General features: G+C 36.9%; 1 protein-coding gene across 6 annotated transcripts; it reads left to right on the forward strand.

Annotated features, from left to right (window-relative positions):
• Positions 1–533: 533 nt before the first annotated feature.
• LOC105060749 (uncharacterized) lies at positions 534–19,809 on the forward strand. 6 transcript variants are annotated; one of them, XR_012141368.1, is made up of 11 exons: positions 543–892; positions 2,110–2,153; positions 3,902–3,998; positions 4,603–4,735; positions 5,719–6,314; positions 9,649–10,024; positions 11,007–11,313; positions 12,495–12,659; positions 13,220–13,720; positions 18,763–19,316; positions 19,631–19,809. XR_012141368.1 is itself a non-coding variant. In XM_019845875.3 (10 exons), the coding sequence occupies exons 1-10, from the start codon at positions 733–735 to the stop codon at positions 19,057–19,059; spliced, it is 2,643 nt and encodes an 880-aa protein (XP_019701434.1). In that variant the 5' UTR covers positions 542–732; the 3' UTR covers positions 19,060–19,621. The 6 variants fall into 6 exon arrangements, 5 of the variants coding, with proteins under 5 accessions (XP_019701435.1, XP_019701434.1, XP_010942880.1 ...); XM_019845875.3 differs by lacking the exon at positions 19,631–19,809 and having other exon boundaries at positions 542–892; positions 5,752–6,314; positions 18,763–19,621; XM_010944578.4 differs by lacking the exon at positions 19,631–19,809 and having other exon boundaries at positions 18,763–19,621.
• The last annotated feature ends 376 nt before the right edge of the window (positions 19,810–20,185 follow it).

Genomic DNA, 20,185 nt, shown 5'->3' on the forward strand with positions numbered 1-20,185 from the left:
TTGGTCTGACTAGATAAAATCTGATTAGATCCAATCTAGCCGTATATAAATCTACGGATTCTATATCCATCTTAATGACATTTCATGTCTAAATTTTGGACTCCCACCTCGCTGAGATTTCTATTTAATCCGATGAAGATGCAAGAAACCACAACTAATCTTTCGAACTAATTTTTGTCCAGCTAAATAAAATCTGATTTGATCCAATTTAGCCTTGCGTAATTCTACAGGTCTTATGTCAATCTCAATCACATTTCATGTTTAAATTTGGGACTCGCACCTGGCCCTTGTCTTATCATGTTACATGACCAATCTGCACCTCCACCCACCCCACCCCACCTCCGAGGGAGACCATTGGGAGCTATTGAAACCAACGGGCACATGAGCCCACAAGAAACGTGTCCCATGGCACGGAAACCAGACGAGTAAAATCCAAAGACAGCATCCCTTCTGTTCATCTCCGTTGCCTGCCCATCAGACCCCGCAGCACAGCCCGAAAAAAGACCAGGAAAACTTTAATAGAAGTTCTTTAAACATGACAACCTCATGCCCCCTTCTTAAGACCCACTCATCGGGGGAAAGAGAAACTGGTGAGGGGCTCCTTGTACTCGGTCCTCTCTCTCTCTCCATAAAAACATTTCAAAACCCCCAAAATCTCCCATTTTGGCCTGCTATTCCTGAAAAATACCCGCTCCCTCTCTCCTGCCCCCTCCCTCTCCCCTGCGAGCCAAGATGAGCGGTTCTTCTAGGATCTCCATTCCAAGCAGCGTCCGGAGGACGATCCAGGACATCAAGGAGATTGCCGGGAGCTACAGCGACGAGGAGATATATGGAATGCTCAAGGAGTGCTCAATGGATCCCAACGAGACCGCACATAAGCTCCTCCTCCAAGGTCTCCTTTTCTTTTTTCTTTTTTTCTTCTGTTCTCTCTCTCTCTCTGTCTATTGTTTTTCTTTTCTCCACGGGTCTTCTCCCGGTATCAATTCGGGCTTACGGGGCTTGATTTGGTGGCGGACATGTGTTGTTTTGATGGGATATGGTGATTTGGCACATAAAATCGAGCTCCGGTTGATAGTTTTGTAGTTTTTTTGGTTGATTCATGCTTTTTTGTTATTGTCATTATTATTATTTTTTTGGTGTCCGTATCTTTTTGATTTCAAGAAGTTCTGATCAATAACATGATGGGGTTTTCTTTGTATCTTTAGTTGGATCAACTTAAGATTTATTATTAATATATATATATATATATATTTATTTATTATTAATATATTTAGTAGAAAATGCTAATTTTGTCCTTAAATTTGAGTTGGATTATTGATTTTCCGCCCTTTCCAGTACCATAATGTCGCATCTCGTTCTTTGCATGTCACTGATGAGTTCTCGTTATGTTAATCCAAGTTGGTCTTACCGCGACCTGATTTCAGTCACGGATCTGATAGATTTCACTCTAGGAAGTATTATTTGAGTAAGGTTGTTTGAATTTTATTGCGTAACAATTGATGCCTATGCTTGATCTGAAGCTCCCATTCAATCCCAGCATGTTGACTCGTAGAAAAAAACATGCCGATTTGTCTCGCTTGTTGGACAACTTTGACCGGATGTGGATGCAGCAGTTTCTGTTCGGCATCGGGAGGGTCTGCTGTTTGTCGACTGATAATCAAGCAAGTCTTTCTATCAGGAACGTCGTGTTTTTGTTAATGACTTTCTTGTACTTGCTATCAGTTCGGTTGACTGAAGCATATACTGAAATGTGTGAAGTCAGATTTGATGCATAATGATCTTAAGCTCAGGGTCTTTTTATCTGTGCCCCTTTTGATTCTTGCAAGTCAATGACATGCCTTTTTTGATCGTTCATATAACCAGTGGTATTTACGTGGATGATTCTAATATCCTGAGAGGCTTTTCTTTGTAAATATCGATGCATTACAGATTGGTTTTTATATTTCCAAAACCTTTTCTATTATATCTGTTTTGAATTTAAAAGGAAATTGCATTTGCATATTAGGATTTTATGTCCACTGTGGGATCTTGTATCTAATGCATTAGCTTACTATCACGTGTTGTGACATTCTAATGTAGTGAAATGCTAACAAATTGATGATTTTCCAGATCCCTTTCATGAGGTCAAGAGGAAGCGCGGCAGGAAAAAGGAGGTATTGCTTTCCTTATGGCTCTTTCTTATTCATTATTCAAATCTTTGTTTTGATCTTTGCACAGTAGCTGAGTATAAGAAAGTCATCAAATTGAAACTGCTGATGCTTCTTCATTTTCATTTAATCATTTTTTTTTTTGAAAAAATTAAATGTGCTTCTGATACTTTGTCCATTGTGCGTTGTATTCTCTTAAAATAGTTTATTGCATGTTTAAATGGAAGAGACTTGGACTCGTTTGTTCTTTAAAACTCAAATTTGGAAAATAATTTAAATTTGAACATGTAATCAGTATCTGAGTTTTAATTGTATCAGGTCACTTTTACTTTGCATTTTTTTAAAAGAACAGTTAGGATCAGTTTTATTAGATCAGGGGTCAATTTTTTTAAAAGTATCTTGACATTTATTTTGGGAGAAAGGTCATTCCCAAAAATTGTGAAAAATTATGGATTAAGTAACCAGTTGAATTGGACCATGATTTTTCCTCTTCTTTGCAGATTCTTGATCTCTTCTTCTTCTTCTTTGTATCTTCTTGCTTCTTTTTTTTCTTACTTAGTTCTCAGCTATAATGTTGTAGCACTTGTCTAATTTTGCATTTGACAGTGTGGCTGCATGGGCTTGAATTAGTACTATAAAATTTGACAACTAATGCTTACATTTTATGTCGATCGTGGGGAATAAATTGGATGAACCTTGCCAGGTTGTCATGAGTGCACTTACTTCTAAGCCTTAATACGGGTGAAGATCTGCTAAAATTTGATTTCTGTTGCTTTAGACATAATTCATGAAATGTGTTATACCATAACGAACAGCAAGCATTCAATCTCATAGTGAAACGACCTTTACATGTCAATGTAATAACATTCATCTGGTTGATTTGGTTAACTATGGCTGCAGACCTGCTGATTACCAATCCTACTTCTTGACTATTTCTTCTATTGTTTTGACTGCTTATGATTCAAAATTTTGTTACACAATCAAAGCTTCTCAACAACTTTGAACCCTGGCTATTGCTTTGTCAGAGGAGACTTGTTTGCTTGAATATGTTGAGTCTTCTGTGGCTGGTCCAGACAGTATTATATGGTAAAAGTTTATTTAAACATCAGAAGGCACACCATACCCTAGAACAAATTTATTGCTTGCTAATGAACATTTGCGCAGTGTTTCTTTTTTGGTGCACATATCCAATCTCATATTTCACTAAATGGTCCATGGTCTTGTAAATTGGTTTTGATTGAGTGATTTAACCCCTTTTCCCCCCTCAGGTGACCTATCTGTTTATAATATATATTTATCAATAAATTAGATTAAACAGAATTTTTTTTAATTGTCTTGATTCTTGGCACTGGTTTCTAATGTGCATTTCTTGATGCATTTTCTGGATTATGACTGTAGTATTCTTACTGATTCAAAGGGCATCAGAATGTTGATATTTTATTCTAAAATACTTTGCATCATTAGCATTTCAATGTTGTTTACCATGATCTTTGATAATTATAAAATCTTTAAGGAATTAATTTTACTTTGTAAGTTTGTATTATTCGTTCTTAGATTCAACCAAGTTTGTCAATGAGTTTCCTAATGAGCTACTATGTCATTTACTAACTAGCAGATCAAATCTGAGTAGTTGGTGGTCTCTTAAATTGTAAAAAAACCATACGGTAGAAGAAATTACATTGGTACATGTGTCATGCCTGCGTTTTGCTGATTTGGATGAAATTGTTAAATAATTGCTTTTTAACTTTGTGCAGAACAGGGAGCCTGCTGATTCTAGGTGGAGGCCAGGGTTGCAAGGGCGAGGGGGTAGGAGTGGTAGGGGAAATCATTCTTCTTGCCATATTTCTCATGGTAGGTACTTGTTTACTTACAAGGTAATCATTTAGCTGTGCACTATGGTTGTTATCATACATTGGCTATAGTGGTATCATGATACTCAGCAGTTATATTACTGTTATTATTTGAACTGCCATGTTTACTTAATATTCACTGGGAAATAAAGTTGTTTGCATTTGTCATCGCATGGATTCTTTGATTCTTCTTCTTTTTGAATATCTAACTAATGTGGGTTCTTTGCATGATTATTAGTATATTCTACATTTACCATGCATGAGTGCTACATCTTTATACTTATGCATTAATGCTTCTCATTCTTCCAGTTGTTTAAAATGTATACTTTGTACACCTTGTACAGATCAAATGCACTATTTTTGGTCCTCTAACACGACCATTCTATTGCACTTTTGCTTTTCATATTTCTGCTAAATACTTGAAAATTTGCTTCAGTATCTCTAGAAAGAATGACAATTATATAGCTTGTGTTACATTATTATCCCAAAGTTTAATTATCCTTTTTGGAAGACACGCACCTAACATTATGGTTATGCTACTTTTACTTTATTTTATTTGTTTTTTTAATAGCTATGAATCATGCTTAATGATTATCTCTTGTTAGATGTTGGAGGTGGAAGTAATGTTGGTGTTGGAAAGGAAAATGGTGTCAATCAAGGCACAGATAAGAGCATCACATCTTCATCTTTGCCTACCACTCATGACACAGGAAATAAGTTCGCTGCCACTATATCAAGGTACATGTCTCTCAGTTGTTCTGCATGCATCTCAAAGTAATCTTCTTTTGCAACCTGCACTATAGGTTATTTTGTCATTCTGTTGTCTGCTTGCAGTGCAAAGCCCATTTTAAGGCAAGAATTTTGCGCACGCATCCGCACATGCTCAGTTCCTAAATCAGTCTAATTTGTAGAATTTGACAAGCCACTGACATAATTAATTTGTTGATATTTAAAATCATTCTATCGATGAAACTATTGTAATGTATGGCAACTTAATGTTAGCATTGAAGGATACCATGCTGAGCTGCTATGACAATGTGGCAGTAGGTATAGCTTCTCGTGTGGTTTGTTTTACTCGCTGGTTTTCATGGTTCCCCTATTCCTGCAATGCCTGGCAAACTGCAGGGGCATCATTATAATCTTAGTTATGTGCTGATGCTCATCCAGGAAGTATTTTGACAGTTAAAGATAAAACATTGTAGTTGACACATCCACCCATCTAGGATTGATATTGCTTGACAGGTTTTAGCTATTTCTTTTGATACAATACTAGCAATTTAGTCTGGCCCTATTAATTTGGTTTGGATTATATAATTGGATCAAAGAAGTGCATTCATAATTCTGTTATTACTCTTATGTTAGTGGATCTGCACTTTGCGATTAATAGATATGTCTTTTTGCATTTGACGTTATCCTTTTTGAGTTTGATGTTATTCTTTGTCTTCATTTTTAAAGAATTTATGGTTTTCTCAGCTGCTTTTTCTAAGATAATGCATGATTTATTCAGTTTGATTGTCTAAATAGGCTGCATGTATTGGTACTGATTTCTTTGGTGCTCACGATGCATTGTAGGGATTATTTAATAATTTATGGGCATAATATCTTAGAAGATAATATTTGATTATTCCATGTTTTTCATCTTCATTTCTTCCATGGTTTCTGAGTTCGAAGCACTCTCTTTATCTTGCATGTTTGAGATTTATCATAGATTATTTTCTCAGCTCTGTAGCTGGCCTGGATAATGGTTCCACCAGGATGGAATGCCAGATTTTGGGACACGGAGGTACATGCCAAAATTCCGGTGGCAGTGTTAACACCTCAGTAGAGGAATGTTCTACCACTGAAATAAGTAAGATGGCAACACAGCTACCGGGTGACATAAATAGTGTTTCTGCATCTGGCCAATCTATACCTAATTCTGACCAGTTTGTATCATCTAGAACAACAATTGTATCAAGAGTGTATGCATCAGCTTCAGACCCTGTGCTGGTGCAATCTTGTGATGCATGCATTCCAGGTGTTATTGGTGCCATCGGCTGTGAAGTTGGGGGTCAACGAACACCTGGAGTGACAGACATCAACAGAGTTGCATCTTGTGATGTTGCTAGTTCTGAGTTGTCATCTATAAATGGAAAGAATTCTTCAGAATTGGGCAATTCTAACAAACAAGGAAGGACGCCAAGCAAATCTAATGGACTTGATGTGATCCAAATTTCATCACAAGATGGATCTTCCTCTTCTACCACTGTCTCTGTGGGCAGTAGGCCATCTTCTAATTACAGCAGCAGATCACAGCCACTAAGTGGTCCTCAGAAAGGTACAATATCCAATGCCTTTTCCTTCTCCAGAACAAAATTCTTCCATGAACTCCTTGAAAGATCATTTCAAGCCCTATCTAGGTATATATATAGTACATTAACAAACCCAATAGGAGAGGGTGGGATACCGGAGTTGAAGTTTAACGTGGAGTTTTGGCCATTTTAACTTCAGACCTATCAATCTGCTGGAATGATTTCTCTTAGTTCCTACATCCTATCTTTTATTTTTAAGATGTGGAAGAGAAAGTATTGTGTGTTTATAATGGTTTGTATGAGAGTTTGGATATACAGAAGAGGCAGTTTATCCATTATACTTTTAAAGGGAGTATGTGTGCAAGCTGTAAATGATATTAAAATTAATAATCTTTAATGCGTTCTCCTTGCCATCATCAATTTCTATTATCTTCCCCCTCACACTTTATGAAGCACTAGCATGCTTTAATCAGGAATGCAAGGCCTGTGATTATAGCTCTACGTTGAAGTATCTGCAATATAGGAATAAAATATAAAGATATTATGGGCTGGCCTGCTGGAGTCTAGGGTTTTCACACACAGATACACATGTTCTATATATGCGTATATGCATGTTTATGTGTATATACATCAGCTTTTATAATGGGCAATTAAAAAAGGTCTGGAAACAATGGAAACATCCAAGATGGTACGGTGGTACTTCAAGCAGATGGACTATCCTTTTTGACAATATGCATGGCTCCCACTTGACAAGCTCATTGCATTGTCAACATCTATATTCACTTGTTGGACAACATAGCATGAATAGCCATGGTATCCTTAATATGTGCACCATACTATGAATTCCTGTATTATTAATGTCAAGCATCAAAAGCTACTTCAAGCATGGCCAGTTTCCTGTTTGGAAATTGGGCTTAACTTAATGAGGTTGTAAGGAATCAAATACCTAAACACCAAAAGGAGGATAAACAACTACCTTCTGGTTTCCTTACATTGACAGAATATTGGAAACCACCAATGGAAATAAATAAGACAGCTGACTCGAAAGAATTTCAGATAAAACCAAGCAGATGACACCTATATTAGAGAAATTTTTTAGCTTGCTGTTCTACAAGACAGGAAGCAGATTGAGTTATGCAGTGTTCAAACATTTAGATGGGTCAAGATTGAAACATCATGTGCCCTTCAAATATTTGCCTATTGTAGCCAGTCAAACTCATTAGTAAGCCCAAATATTGATAACTCTTTATAGGTTGTATGTTTTAAAAACCTGCAATACAGCATACCTAACTTTTAAAGCAATGGTTAACAGATGTAAAAATTTATATCTTTATGAGACAAGCTAGGATAAGTGAAAAATATGTCGCAAAAAAAAAGTTTCTTCCCCTCTGATATTCTTTCCAAGGCAATATTTTAATTCTTCCAGATCTTCCCAAAGTAAATACTCATAAAATTTAAAGTGCAACCATTGCCAACTTCACTTATTACTATTCCTTTTTTTTTTTTTTGAATTTTTTAAAGTCAAGTCAGATCATGTTAAAAAATTCAAAAAAAAAAGAGAGAAAATAATAAGTGAAGTTGGCAACCACTGCCGGTTTCACTTAAAAAAAATAAAAAAAAAAGGGGTGAAGCCCCTGTTTCGAAATGAGTCATGGGCTCCACCCTTGTTTCGGCAATGCCGGGGAGAGAGGGCTCCCCCCTCCACCTCTTTTGCGCTCCGCCAGCACCCCCCCTCCTCTCTTTCTTCTCCTCCTTCCTTGCCAGTTTCTCAATCTGAAGGTTGGAATCATCCCAGCCGGCCTCTAGCATGTCTTGGTATGCCAATTTCCTTCTCCTTCTCCCCCTTCCTTGCAGATTTCTCAATCTGAAGGCTGGAATCATCCCAGCTGGCCTCTGGTATGTCTTGGTATGCCCCAAACCGGGTGGTTTGGGATGGTACCACTGACCTTTCTTGTGATAAGAATAGCTTTCAACTTCTTATTTACCCTTCTAAAAGATCTTTCTCTACATCTTAAAACATGGTTCTCCAATAATTAAGTTATGATTAGGAGTATGGGGCGTGTATAGACTGTTTTCTTTTAATAAGCATACTATATGATACTTCTAGGTTTTCGTATTTTCGTTACCTTGTTACTTCCTGGGCATGAATTTTAATATTCTGGGTTTGTATGATTAGCAAAAGTGTCGCAATGTGGATACTCATCTTATACTTGGACCTTGGTCATCATACAATAAGACTTGTATGTCAGTAGCGATTTTAATCAGCCAATCGTAAGATTTTCTTTGAAACTGATGCCTGGATGGCAATTCCACACCAATGCCTTTTGTGTGATTACCCCTTTATGTAATAGCCTTGAACTGACATGGACGTGCATTGACACCTTGGTCACTTGGTGTAACTTAAAAGCTACTTAGCTCCACCAGACATGCAAGAGATGCTTGTGGACACCTAACCATCAGTACTAACTGTTAACTGACAAATTTGAGTTTAACTTTATGAGTTGAAGTTTGAGCAGAATGTAAGAGGAGTGCTTCAGGTTGATGGTTTAAGCATTGTAAAATTGTAACTATGCAACCTGAAGGATGTAAAAAAACCTTATCAACAAATTAAATTTTGATGAAATTGCAGAATAATTTGTTTTGTAAGATTTAGTTTCTTGTGGCTAGTGCTTGATGACTAGGGTGGATCTTGGCGGCTTGGCACAACCGCAAGGTTGCTCCATTGTGACTTGGAGGTCATGGGTTCAAAACACGGAATTAACCTCTCTGCATGTGGGAGTAAGGCTGCATAACCCTCCTCAGGTCTTGCAATAGTGGGAGCCTCATGCACTGGCGGCCCTTTTTTTTTTTGGCTAGTGCTAGATAATATTTTTCTTGCATCTTCACTACTGACCTGCTATATCCTTTCAGTTGGGTTAGCTTGCAGACATATGATATCAAATTATCTCTAGCGGTCATATTAGGTTAGGATAATCTATCCATTTTCTGGCAAAGAACTGCTCAAGTCATCAACTTTTTTATAGGTTTTGCTGCTACATTTCATATAGCATGGGTCGATAGACGAGATATGAAGACATAGTTGATCTTTTGCTCTCATTTATGCACCATTCCTTTTCATGATCATATGTACTTATGTAAGCTCTACCCAGATCATCTGAATGAACTAATTCTACACAGATTTAACTAATGCATATATTTAGTCTGATTTTTTTCTTCCCTTCTCCTACTTGGTTTCTTAATTTTCAGCAACCTCTCGTCTCTTTGTTTATATATTAGTTTACCGTTGCATATAATCTGTTTAAGAATGTTCCTTTTATTTTCTCCTGCCTAGTCTGAGTTGTTTAGACAATTTTGATTCAGCAGTTGGTCCTGCTAAGGAGTGGAAACCGAAACCAACGAGTGTGAATTCTGCTCCGGCCTCTGGTTTGTCAAGCACTTCTGAAGTTCAAACTATGTCAGCAGAAACTGTTGATCCCTCACTACCTGCATCAAGTTCTACCCCTTTCAAGAACACTACTTCGAAGCTGCAGGACAAGCTAGAGGAGCAGCAGTTTTCAGAAACCCATGTTATCATTCCAAATCATCTTCAGGTTCCACAATCTCAAATAACTGGTCTGAGCTTTGGAAGTTTTGATGCCAATTTTGGGCTGACCATGACTGATAGCAACAAGAGCTCGACGCTGTTGTCTGAGTCGTCTCAGGAGGTTAAAGAGAATGTTGAAGAGCCTTCTCCAACGTAAGACTCATCAATTGCAATTCCCCTTCATTTCCACTATGGTCATGCTTTCATATGCACTTGACTGTGATTTTATTATTGTTGTTGTTGTTTTTATTGGTTAGTTGACTAGAATGTTGCTTAATGACTAGAAGGTCTTTGCATGCAGGAACTAGATGGCTTAAATTGTAATAATTGTTGAAATAAGTGCATGAGTCAACATCTGGTGATTGCCTGTTCTCTTTAATAAATGTTTGTCTAACTTTATTTGTATCTTTAACCTTTTTCCATAAGAAAGTTTTGAGACCTCGGATATTCTTAAATTATTGACTTAATTTTTTTCTTTTTTTTATAATTTAATTTTGCATTTGGTTTTGAATGGATAAAGTTTTCAAATAATTCATTCCTTTTCCTTTTTAATTTGAGACCATTTAGATCCTTAAATGTTTTTTTTTTCCTAGAAGCTGCAAGCCCATTAATGTCTGTCTAGCTTACCTCTGAGAGCATGTTACTTGTATCTATCATCTTTCAAACTAATATATCTAAGATATGCTTCTTTGTTTTTACATTGTCTTTTGCTTGCTAGTTTCGTTTTAACTTTTTGTTCTTTAATGAACATTGCATATTCACTTTGGATGCTTATTTTGATCACTTTGCTCATGATTTCTAAAAAAAATATCTTTACAAATTTATGGTTCATAATGAGTTGTTGTTGTTATTCTGCTGATATGGAGGTATTCCAGTGGGAGCATTAATTTAATGTAGTAACTGGATTATAGCAACGGCTTCATCCGAGCAGAACGTGTTAATGTCATAAATATGAATTTTTTTGAAAGAAATAGGCCTATAGTTGATGGGCTAAAGAACGGCAATGCTCCTTCCCTCAAACCCCTTTATACATTTGTTCACCTTTTCCCCCTTCTGAGAAACATATATTTGTTCATTTTTGTTGTTGATGGAATGTGGTTCAGCTCATTAATTTGGTAGTTTGTATTGAGTGCAGCTTTCACAATGTGTCAACTACTCAAGAAGCAGATTATCCAGATCATCTGCAGCCACCAGCCCAGATTGCAGAAAATATATCAACCAAGGAGCCAGAAATTTCCTCCAATGTCCTTGCAGCACCCGAAAATGATCAACCAAAACCAGAAGCAAGTTTGGCCCCTGAAAGTCCTCAATACTCGGTGGTTCATACTGCACACACTTATTCAAATTTTGGACTGGTACCACCAACAGTGAGCAGCCAATTTAGAACCGTTGAAGGTGCTGAACCTCAGTCACATGAAGCCTCTCATGTCTCGGGCTTTGTTGTAAGTCTTTAACCTCTTTTCATGTATTTTATCTGCTACAACTTATGATGCTATAAGCTCTCTTAACATCAGATGAATATCTGCTCTGTATGCTAACTTGTTGTGAGCCACATGAAACAAGCAACAAACTGTTCAAAATTCGGACTCCATATCCTCAACTGGAAAAGCTTGTGAATCTGGTCAATCCTTGTGCTCTGTGACTTTTTTTTTTTTTTTTCAGCTGCAACGTTATATCTACAATTTATAATTCCACTGTCCTAAGAGATGAGGTTTAAATTCTTAATTTGATGCAGAAGTAATTGAAATTTGTCTAACTTTGTCTTTTATAGATATATTAACTTGCATAATGTGAATCTGATGAATTAATGGATTAATGTATATCTTGTGAGTTAATTTCTTTAGCTACCTAAGTGATTTATCACTCAAGTTGCACATTTTGGTTGTTTTCTTTGTTAACCTGAAATCTTAACTTTTCCCTAAGCAAAATTAACATAGTCAATTGTTCGGTTGCTGTCCTGAGAGATAAATTCCCACCTGTAGGTCCTTCCGTGCTCCATCAATGTTAAGATATATCCTGCTTTGGATGACTCTGCTACCTTCAGAATGCACATTGGAAGTTGTGCATTCTGGCTATGGATTTGTTGGTTGCTTTGACTTGAAATCTTATCCTTGTATGATGTCAAGCCATTTGAATAGTGACCACGACATGCATAGGATGGTAAGATGTCTTGGGGACAATGTCAGCAGCAGATCTGAAGGCCACATAGAACTTTCACTTTGTCAGGATGATAACTTTGTCCCATATAAGTAGCCCAAGTCATACAGCCAAGATATCCATCCTGCATATTGGGTGGTCATTGTAAAACCTTGGTCATTGAATATGGGTGATGTGCCTGGACTTAATTTAGGCATAGAGCTTCTTTTTTATCAATTTATATTTTATATTTCACTAAACTCTTCTTTCCTGGTGCATTCAGTTACTGATATCTTTTTCAACTTCATTCCATTCACAATATTAACTATGATTCTCCATTTATTGTTAGTCCGGGTGGGGGGGGGGGGGGATGGATTAGGATGTTTGTTACTTGACATATAAATTCATTTTCCGCTGTTGGTTGCAGTCCAGTCTCTGTATTTGATTAATACAATCAAATTTAGATATTTGATGTTCATTTATTCAGGTGCATCAACATTTTGATCCATCTACAAGCTACTATACACAAATTTACCGACCTGCTGCTGATGGTGATGGTCGCTTCTCTCCATTTCTTCCACCTGGTGCTGCTTCCAAATTCAACGGAAGCATTGCAATCTTACATCCTCAGACTGGCCAGTCTCAGCAGGAGGTATGAGTTACAAGCATTCTTTATCATTTTTTTTAAATACATAAGAACCATCAAGTGCCCTCACATTTTCCTGTCTTTAATTATCACTTAGCTAAGCAAGCTTCTCCATGTTATTTGAAATTGAGCTTAAGGTTTTTATAGCCCTGAACAAATTTTCTTATATCTAATTGGATATTTTGAAATTTTATCTTTTGTTGATTTTCAAAGGTCTTGACAAATGTTTGCATCCTCTCAATCATGTAATCATAATATTTAAACTTTATGGTGTTTGAGTAGCTGAGAAAATTTATGAAGTTTGTCATCTCTTTCTTGTCTTACATCTTTGAAAGAAATGACAACAAATTACCACTAGATTTTTCTGATGGCAGCTTGCACAAATTGGTAATACATTATTTTTGTTAATTCTAACTGAAAGTCTCTGATTTTTAAGTTGCACACAAGTGACATTTCTACAAATTTCTAGGCTTCCATGTGAAAGTTTACCTTTTTTCTTCTTTGCATCCTTGTGTTAAAATCATTAGTTTACTGATGCTCATATGTTTTTCCCCCTCCCATTCCAGAGTGGGAATTCTTCTGTTCTGTCTTCAACAGATCCGACCCTGCTTGTACCCCAAGCTGCTGGAGTTATTCCGAGCTCTCTTGCCATCAACCAACAACCAATGCCTGTCTTTCGACAGCCTGCTGGTGTACACTTTTCTCATTACCCTCCTAACTACTATCCATATAGTCAGTATTTCTCACCATTCTATGTTCCACCCCCAAGTCTTCACCATTTTTTAAGCAACGCCGCATTCCCCCAGCAACTTCCCACTGGAAGTATGTATCTGCCTCCAGCAGATGCAGCTGCTGCAAATCCTGTCAAGTATTCACTCTCTCAACACAAGCCTCCAACTAACAACAGTAATCCAATCCATACTGGAATGCCAACTGGCTTCGGCATACACAGTTCAAGTCCAGCCAGTTATAGTCCCACTCCTGCTATGACATCTGGAAACTCAACTAGCAATGAGGATGGTTCCATGCAGTCAAAAGAAAATAATGCCGACATTGATAGTCAACAGGTGCTTTCTTCCACTTTCAACTTAAAATATGAGTTCGGCTGTTTCAATCTATCAAATGACTGAAAACTTTATATTAGGCAAAGGTCTTACATGAATAAAGGAAACAACAGAGAAATTTGTGTACAAAATTGTAGAGACAGTATCCTTGTTTATTAAAACCAACTTTAGACTACCATTTTAACCATAGTTTAATAGTTTATACATTTCTCTGCTATCCCATGCTTTTTATGTTTCATGAAGTTTGTTACAGATGACATTTGGCCGCTGCTTTCCATGGGTAAAATAGAAACTTTCTGGCATATTTATTGCTTAGGGATTAAAATATGTTTACATGTTGATTATGTAATTATTTAGATTTTACTTCTGTTCAATGATATAATGTTGCATGCCTGTACTAGTCACTCAACCTTATGTATTCCATATAATGCTTTGTGTTCCAGCATGTTGATAAACTTTGAACTTGTCAATGGTCACTTCTAGTGCATTGTGAGAACACCTGAAGTAGTTTTAAAGCTTTGAGGCTTGAATTACGAAACAACAATCTTTGAATATGATACGACATTTTCATCTGAGCCTGAAAGGAACTGCTATTTGAAACCTGGACATGAATGTCTGGGAGATTGACTAAAGTTTTTGTTGTATGGTAGCTACAGAAGCCATCTTTTTAGAAGATTTCAATACTACATTTCTAGTATGGTCCATCTAGATTTGGGTATTTTCAAGGCATTTTAGATAAGAAGTTTCAAGAGTAGGGTTTTGTTAATCACCAGCAATATTTTTAAAGGCTATAGATGACTTATGGGTGGCCTGGCGTCTGCTTAGTGCCTTGGCACTAGTTCAGTGCCTAGGCAAAATGCCTAGAGGTCAAGTTGGCACAAAGATTAATAATTAAAAAGAATAAATATAATGAGTATGTAAAAGACGCCTATATTCCAAATATGGAAATTATTTATTAAATAAGATATAGGAAGTCAAAGGGAAGTACTAACTTGGCTGCATTTAACATCAATTCATAGATTCATGTTGCCCTCCATACTCAAATTGGATGCAATCATCAAGGTGGGCACCTATTGACTGAGGTGGCTCTTTTTTTGTTTTAATTATACCAATAATAGCTAAAAAGAATTGTGAAGGGAAAAAGAAGATGAAAACACTTTAGTGTAGTTGCCTGAATTGCAAACATGCACTGGCGCAGACTTGGGTGCAAAACTAGGAAATGGATCTCTCTGAAGATCTCAGAGGTGAAACTATCTTAGATACATCAATATTAAATGATTTTAAATGTAATGAGTTATGTAAATGTGGCGGGAGTGATGCTTGATTGTGACGATGTGTCCCGGTGTTAATATGCAACTGTCAGGGTGTTAATATGCAACTGTCAGGCCAGAGGCGGAACTATGCTTTTTCATGGGGTTGGGAGGTGTACCCTGATATCTTGTTTATCGTCTAGATGTGAGTGCTATCATTCTGTTTTAGTGCTGTGGAAGATTCACACTTTGACAAAGAAAATCAAATCCAATGGTGCAGTAGTCAAATGTGCAAATTAGTCGATCATGGTAAGCTTTAGTTGTTTAGCATGTTGATACTACTAAGAACATTTAAAATTGAAGGAGAAACTATCTAGCCTAACAACAATATATTTCGTCATGGTGGTGGTAGTAAATAGTAAATTAAACTATTTAAGAACTTAACCAAAGCTCGAACTTAGCAAGCTAAGTAATTTCTATAAGATTTGATCAGTATTTTACTTATTTTCCTAAAAATAAGATTACAAATATATGATAACTTTTGCATCCATAAAAATAACCAAAATGTGTGCACATACCCCCTGGGGCTAAAGGACCGGGTGGGGGGGGGGGGGTGGTGGTGGGGAAGGCATATAGATCATAAAGGTTGTATGTTTTCTTTTTCATATCTTTTTCTAGAATGATGTACAAGGGAATTGTAGTTCATAAAGGATTGTTAAAAATTTGATTCCTTGTAAGGCATGCAGATTTCCATCGCACCAAAAGTAATAGGAGTCCAAATATTATCTTTCCAAAAAAATGGAGGGGAAGGCATGTCTGAGAGATTTCTCAGGGGTGCTGTCAAGTAGATCAAGCAGGTGGTTGAGAAGGGAGTATTGGTTGAGAGGGGACAGGTGTTGGAGAAGCAGATATATGAATTTACCCAAAAAATTCCAAGTTTGAGGGGCCCAGCCACAAGATTTTGATGGAGCTGCATGGTCAAGAGATGTAGAGAACGATTTGATCTAGAAGAAGAGGCTCTCTTTAGTAGAACAATATGTTTGAGAGAGGGTTTAAATTCTGCCATTTTTGAGGATAGAAGGAGGCTCTTGTCAGGGGTACAATCTCAAGGTGCTTCTTGAAGAATTCTTTCCTCAATTTTCTTTTCTTTTCCTGTCACTGCTCTACCAGATATAGATCAGGGTATTCTTCTTCCATGTTATGCTTTGTGATAATATTTCATTCAAAACCACTAAACTTGTTTGGACAAGCTTGTATTTTCTGATCCTTTAATTTCTACAGGATTCTGATTAACATTCACTTTATTACCATTTCATAAATCATATATCCATCATTTGCAACTAACCTGCAAAAGTGGGCATTAGTGCACATCAAATGTTGTTCATGTTCTTTACTGGTTGGGGACTTATAATCAAATATGGTTGAAGGCCCCTTGTGGTTCTACAGTTATCATTTTCACCATTCTTTTGGCAAATACTTTTGGCAGATACATGTTGACAAAATTATGCTGTCTTGATGTTTTCAACACCCCCCCGCAATAAAGGCTTTTTAATAGTAATCTTGATTAATTTGCAGGATATCTTTGATGTAGTTATTGAGTGACTAGTTAGTCCTCCAAAGCTAAAGCTTAAGGTGAAGTTTTTGTTTTTGGGTGGTTTGTCTTTGAACCTTGTTCTGAAGGCTGATTTGAGGAGAAGGCATAGATAAGCTGCTGTTGCACTTGCAGAGACTGCCCCTCTTCATGTTGCTGAGATTCTTTTGCAGCTAACTTGCAAAAATAACTGAAAATTATGTGCTAAGATGCTATGGTAAATTATCCACATCCATTATTAGAGTTAATTCAAATGGTAAATCACATGGTAAAAGAATAATTATCAGGGTGCAATTTTAATGAAGATTCAATAATTGAGAACCAGTATTCAAATTGCAGCCCGGATGGCCGCATATGCGTCCCCTAATGCAAATGCAATCTGGTGACCGCTTTGCGCAGGGATTGGGCAACATAATGAGCTGCTGGACACCTATATAAGCTCAAGTGGGCCGCATATCCACCCATGTGACCTGATTCATAAGGATTGTGATGGCAATTGATTGTTGTCAACTCACTTTCTAAAGTACAAGTTTGACTTTTGGTGTCTTTTCGAAGATTAATAGCTTAAATCCTACATTCCTTGTATAAACTTGTACTTTGAACCTAGTTATAAATAATGCATCTTTGGTGATTGTTTATGGAATGTTCATTGTTTGATAAGTCATTGAATTCTTCACTGGATCAGTTTACGTGAAATTCAAGCACAGTTCATAGTACAATATTGTTCTTTTTTAGGTTGGCATGTCATACCATATTAAAAAAGCCTCTCAGATAAATGTGAAAAATTTTGCTTAAAGTTCAGTTTATTTTTTTTATTTTTTGAATTTTTCTTTTTGATCCAAAGAGTGTATCGAGGGATACTTGACTCCTGATGCTGGTCAAGTTATGGTCGATTAAGTGGTTCATTTTATAGTCAATGAGTAGGTGGCACACATGAAAGTGCAGTTGATATAGGCAGTTATGCCGTTATGGTGGGTTGACTATGATCTAGTTATGTCTCCATATGAACAGTAATCTGTCCTCTAGATTTCTTGAGATAAAAAAGTCCATTCAGCGAGTTCATTAGTCGGCAAAAGGATCAATTCTAGGGTTGGTTGAATTTTGCTTGGAAGGTCCAGATTACAGTTTTGTTGTTCCTGAAGTGGTTAATTCCAAGCGAAGATTTAAATCGGTCACCACCAGCCATATCAGATAATACCAAGAAGGTTTGGTAAGGTACCAATACTTGGTATTTCACCACTATTTTTCCGTGCTGGCAACAAGAGGCATACTGTGTTATAATATGGTTCTGTGCCAATATAGGTACCAGCGTAAGTAGCTTGTTTCCTGGATTAGTCAGTCAATTCTACGAGGAGACCTTCATATGTATTTGTATGATTGTTTACATTTTATATCTTTTGGTTTTACTAAATTAGCAGACCACATGCATAGGTTGATCTCCAGATCCTAAGTGCTTCAAATTGCAAGTTGTCTTAATATGCTACCCTAATTTGATGTGCTTTGCATAAATACAGCTTGTGAGCAATTTACCAGTATGTTCAAGTGTTGCTTGATCAAAAAAATGGGATCCAGTATTGCATCATTAACTCACAAAAATCACCTATTAAATAGTCATTGATAACAAATGCTAATGTGGATGCCATCGTATATGAGAAATGAGATGTCTATGTCCCAACTTGCAAATGCAAGTTTTAGCATATTAGACACCACTCAATTACCCATGTATCAGTATATTGATCTATTTTATATTTTTGGAGCCAAGATTCTTTTGGCGTGTGTTAGAATATTTTTTCTGTGGAGACTCATGTCTTATTGCTTAGGAAGCAGCATTCCTTGGACATCCTGAAGCTACTATATCTTAATTTTTTCGCATGAAGTTAATAGTAGTTGATTACAACAAATGTACCAGTTAGTTGAGTAGTTGAGAACTAATATGATTGTGACTCGTTCTGTCACATTTTTTTTTTGTGTCATGCCTTTTGTTTGGGGATGATGTGTTGTTGATGTAGATATTCCATTTTGAATTGACCAAAGCTTACTTGGGATCAGTCCTCCTTTACAATGATATTAGATTTTGATTAGACGTAGTTTATTTGATTATATGTTATTTAAGTAGCTTATTTAGAGAATTTTGTGAACTTCATGTGTTGTGTTATCCTTGTCCTGCATGTATTAAGTTGTATCTGAATTTCTGTTGTTACCAGAGTGAAGTTCCAACTGTGTGGATTCCCGCACCTGGGAGGGACGTATCTAGTCTGCAGGCTAGTTCTTTCTACAGTCTCCCTCCTCAGGGACAGCATGTGACATTTGCACCAACACAGGCTGGCCATGGCTCCTTCACTGGAATCTACCAACCCACCCAGATAGTAGCTGCTGGTTCTGTTCATCCATTGCTCCAGCAGTTTCAGGCCACATCTGGAGCCATTGAAGTGGCCGGCACTCCTGCAGGCATATATCAGCGGCCACAACGTGCGCCGGTTAATTGGGTCAATAATCATTGAGAGCTAAAGAAAATTTTCATTTGCGGTAGCCAGTGATGCAAGATATTTGACATTTTGTTGGGAATGATGAAGGCTACTATTGATTTGAACATAAAATCATGATTTGCAGCATGACGCGGCCTGCTAAGGAACTGTATATATATAAAGGTTGGCCAGGAACTTCTGAGACATGCAAGTTTTATCGGTTTTGGACTGCATGAAACTGATAGAGTTCACCCATGATTGATGGTTGACCAAATTTAATTAATGGAGAGGAGGTATGTGCAGGTCCCTGTCTCCGCTGGCTGGTGCTTTTTACCTTGATTGTTTTGCCTTTCATTTTTCTAGTTATTGTGGGTGGTGAAAAGTTTGGTTTTTCGTCCTTTTTCCCCCTTTCCTCATAGTTTCCCATTCTATGCTTTTCTTGAGGCATCATAGAAACTTTGGAAGGTAAGAAATTAAGTTGGTGGATTTTCATTCTTTCCCCTGACTTTCCTGTAAAGTAAATTTTGATGGTAAGAAAATTTATTACAACTGTTCTATTTTGGTGTAATAGAAACAGCAACATAGCCCATTTGTTTCTTGTTTTCAGATTTGAAAGAGGCATTTGGCTTCGTGGAACATGGGGAACTTCACCTTTAAATGCTTTCTTCTGGCTCCAATAATCATGGATGACTCTGTGCTATCATAAAGCATTTGTGTTTGAGATGCCTTAATCTTCTGGAATGATCATAACCTGAATCTAATATATGGAATCTTTTTTTTGTTTTATTTTTTTTTTAAATTTGATTAATGTTTATTTCTTCAACCTTGAGTAAATAGCATGGCCCTATAAGAAAGCAACAGGTGAGTATCCCTAAAATTATAATTTATAATGTATTGCCTGGACATTGACATATCATGTTGTACTCTTAAGCAGTAAGTACAATCATCTTCTTTACCTCTACATTATGTGGAAAATTCTATACATGCATAGCTTGGCATATGGGAAGGCTTTCCTGTTTTTCAGACGGATGGTTTGGAGACAGTCGAAGATCTCAGAGGATGAGAGATTGGGGGTGTTTATCAGCTCTCCTCCTTTTATCCTCCTTTATTTGTAAAGTTTATACCAAAACGAGAACTGTAATTTGTGTCATATATATATATA

The sequence above is a fragment of the Elaeis guineensis genome, chromosome 1 (assembly GCF_000442705.2).
Source record: "Elaeis guineensis isolate ETL-2024a chromosome 1, EG11, whole genome shotgun sequence".
NCBI classification, from domain to species: Eukaryota; Viridiplantae; Streptophyta; class Magnoliopsida; order Arecales; family Arecaceae; genus Elaeis; species Elaeis guineensis.

Excerpts from the sequence above, each read along its gene's own strand:
- LOC105060749 (XM_010944578.4), top strand. The coding sequence starts at position 733 with ATGAGCGGTTCTTCTAGGATCTCCATTCCAAGCAGCGTCCGGAGGACG. Across the intron at positions 2,154-3,901 it reads AGCGCGGCAGGAAAAAGGAG|AACAGGGAGCCTGCTGATTC; the intron begins GTATTGCTTTCC and ends AACTTTGTGCAG. Across the intron at positions 11,314-12,494 it reads CTCATGTCTCGGGCTTTGTT|GTGCATCAACATTTTGATCC; the intron begins GTAAGTCTTTAA and ends TCATTTATTCAG.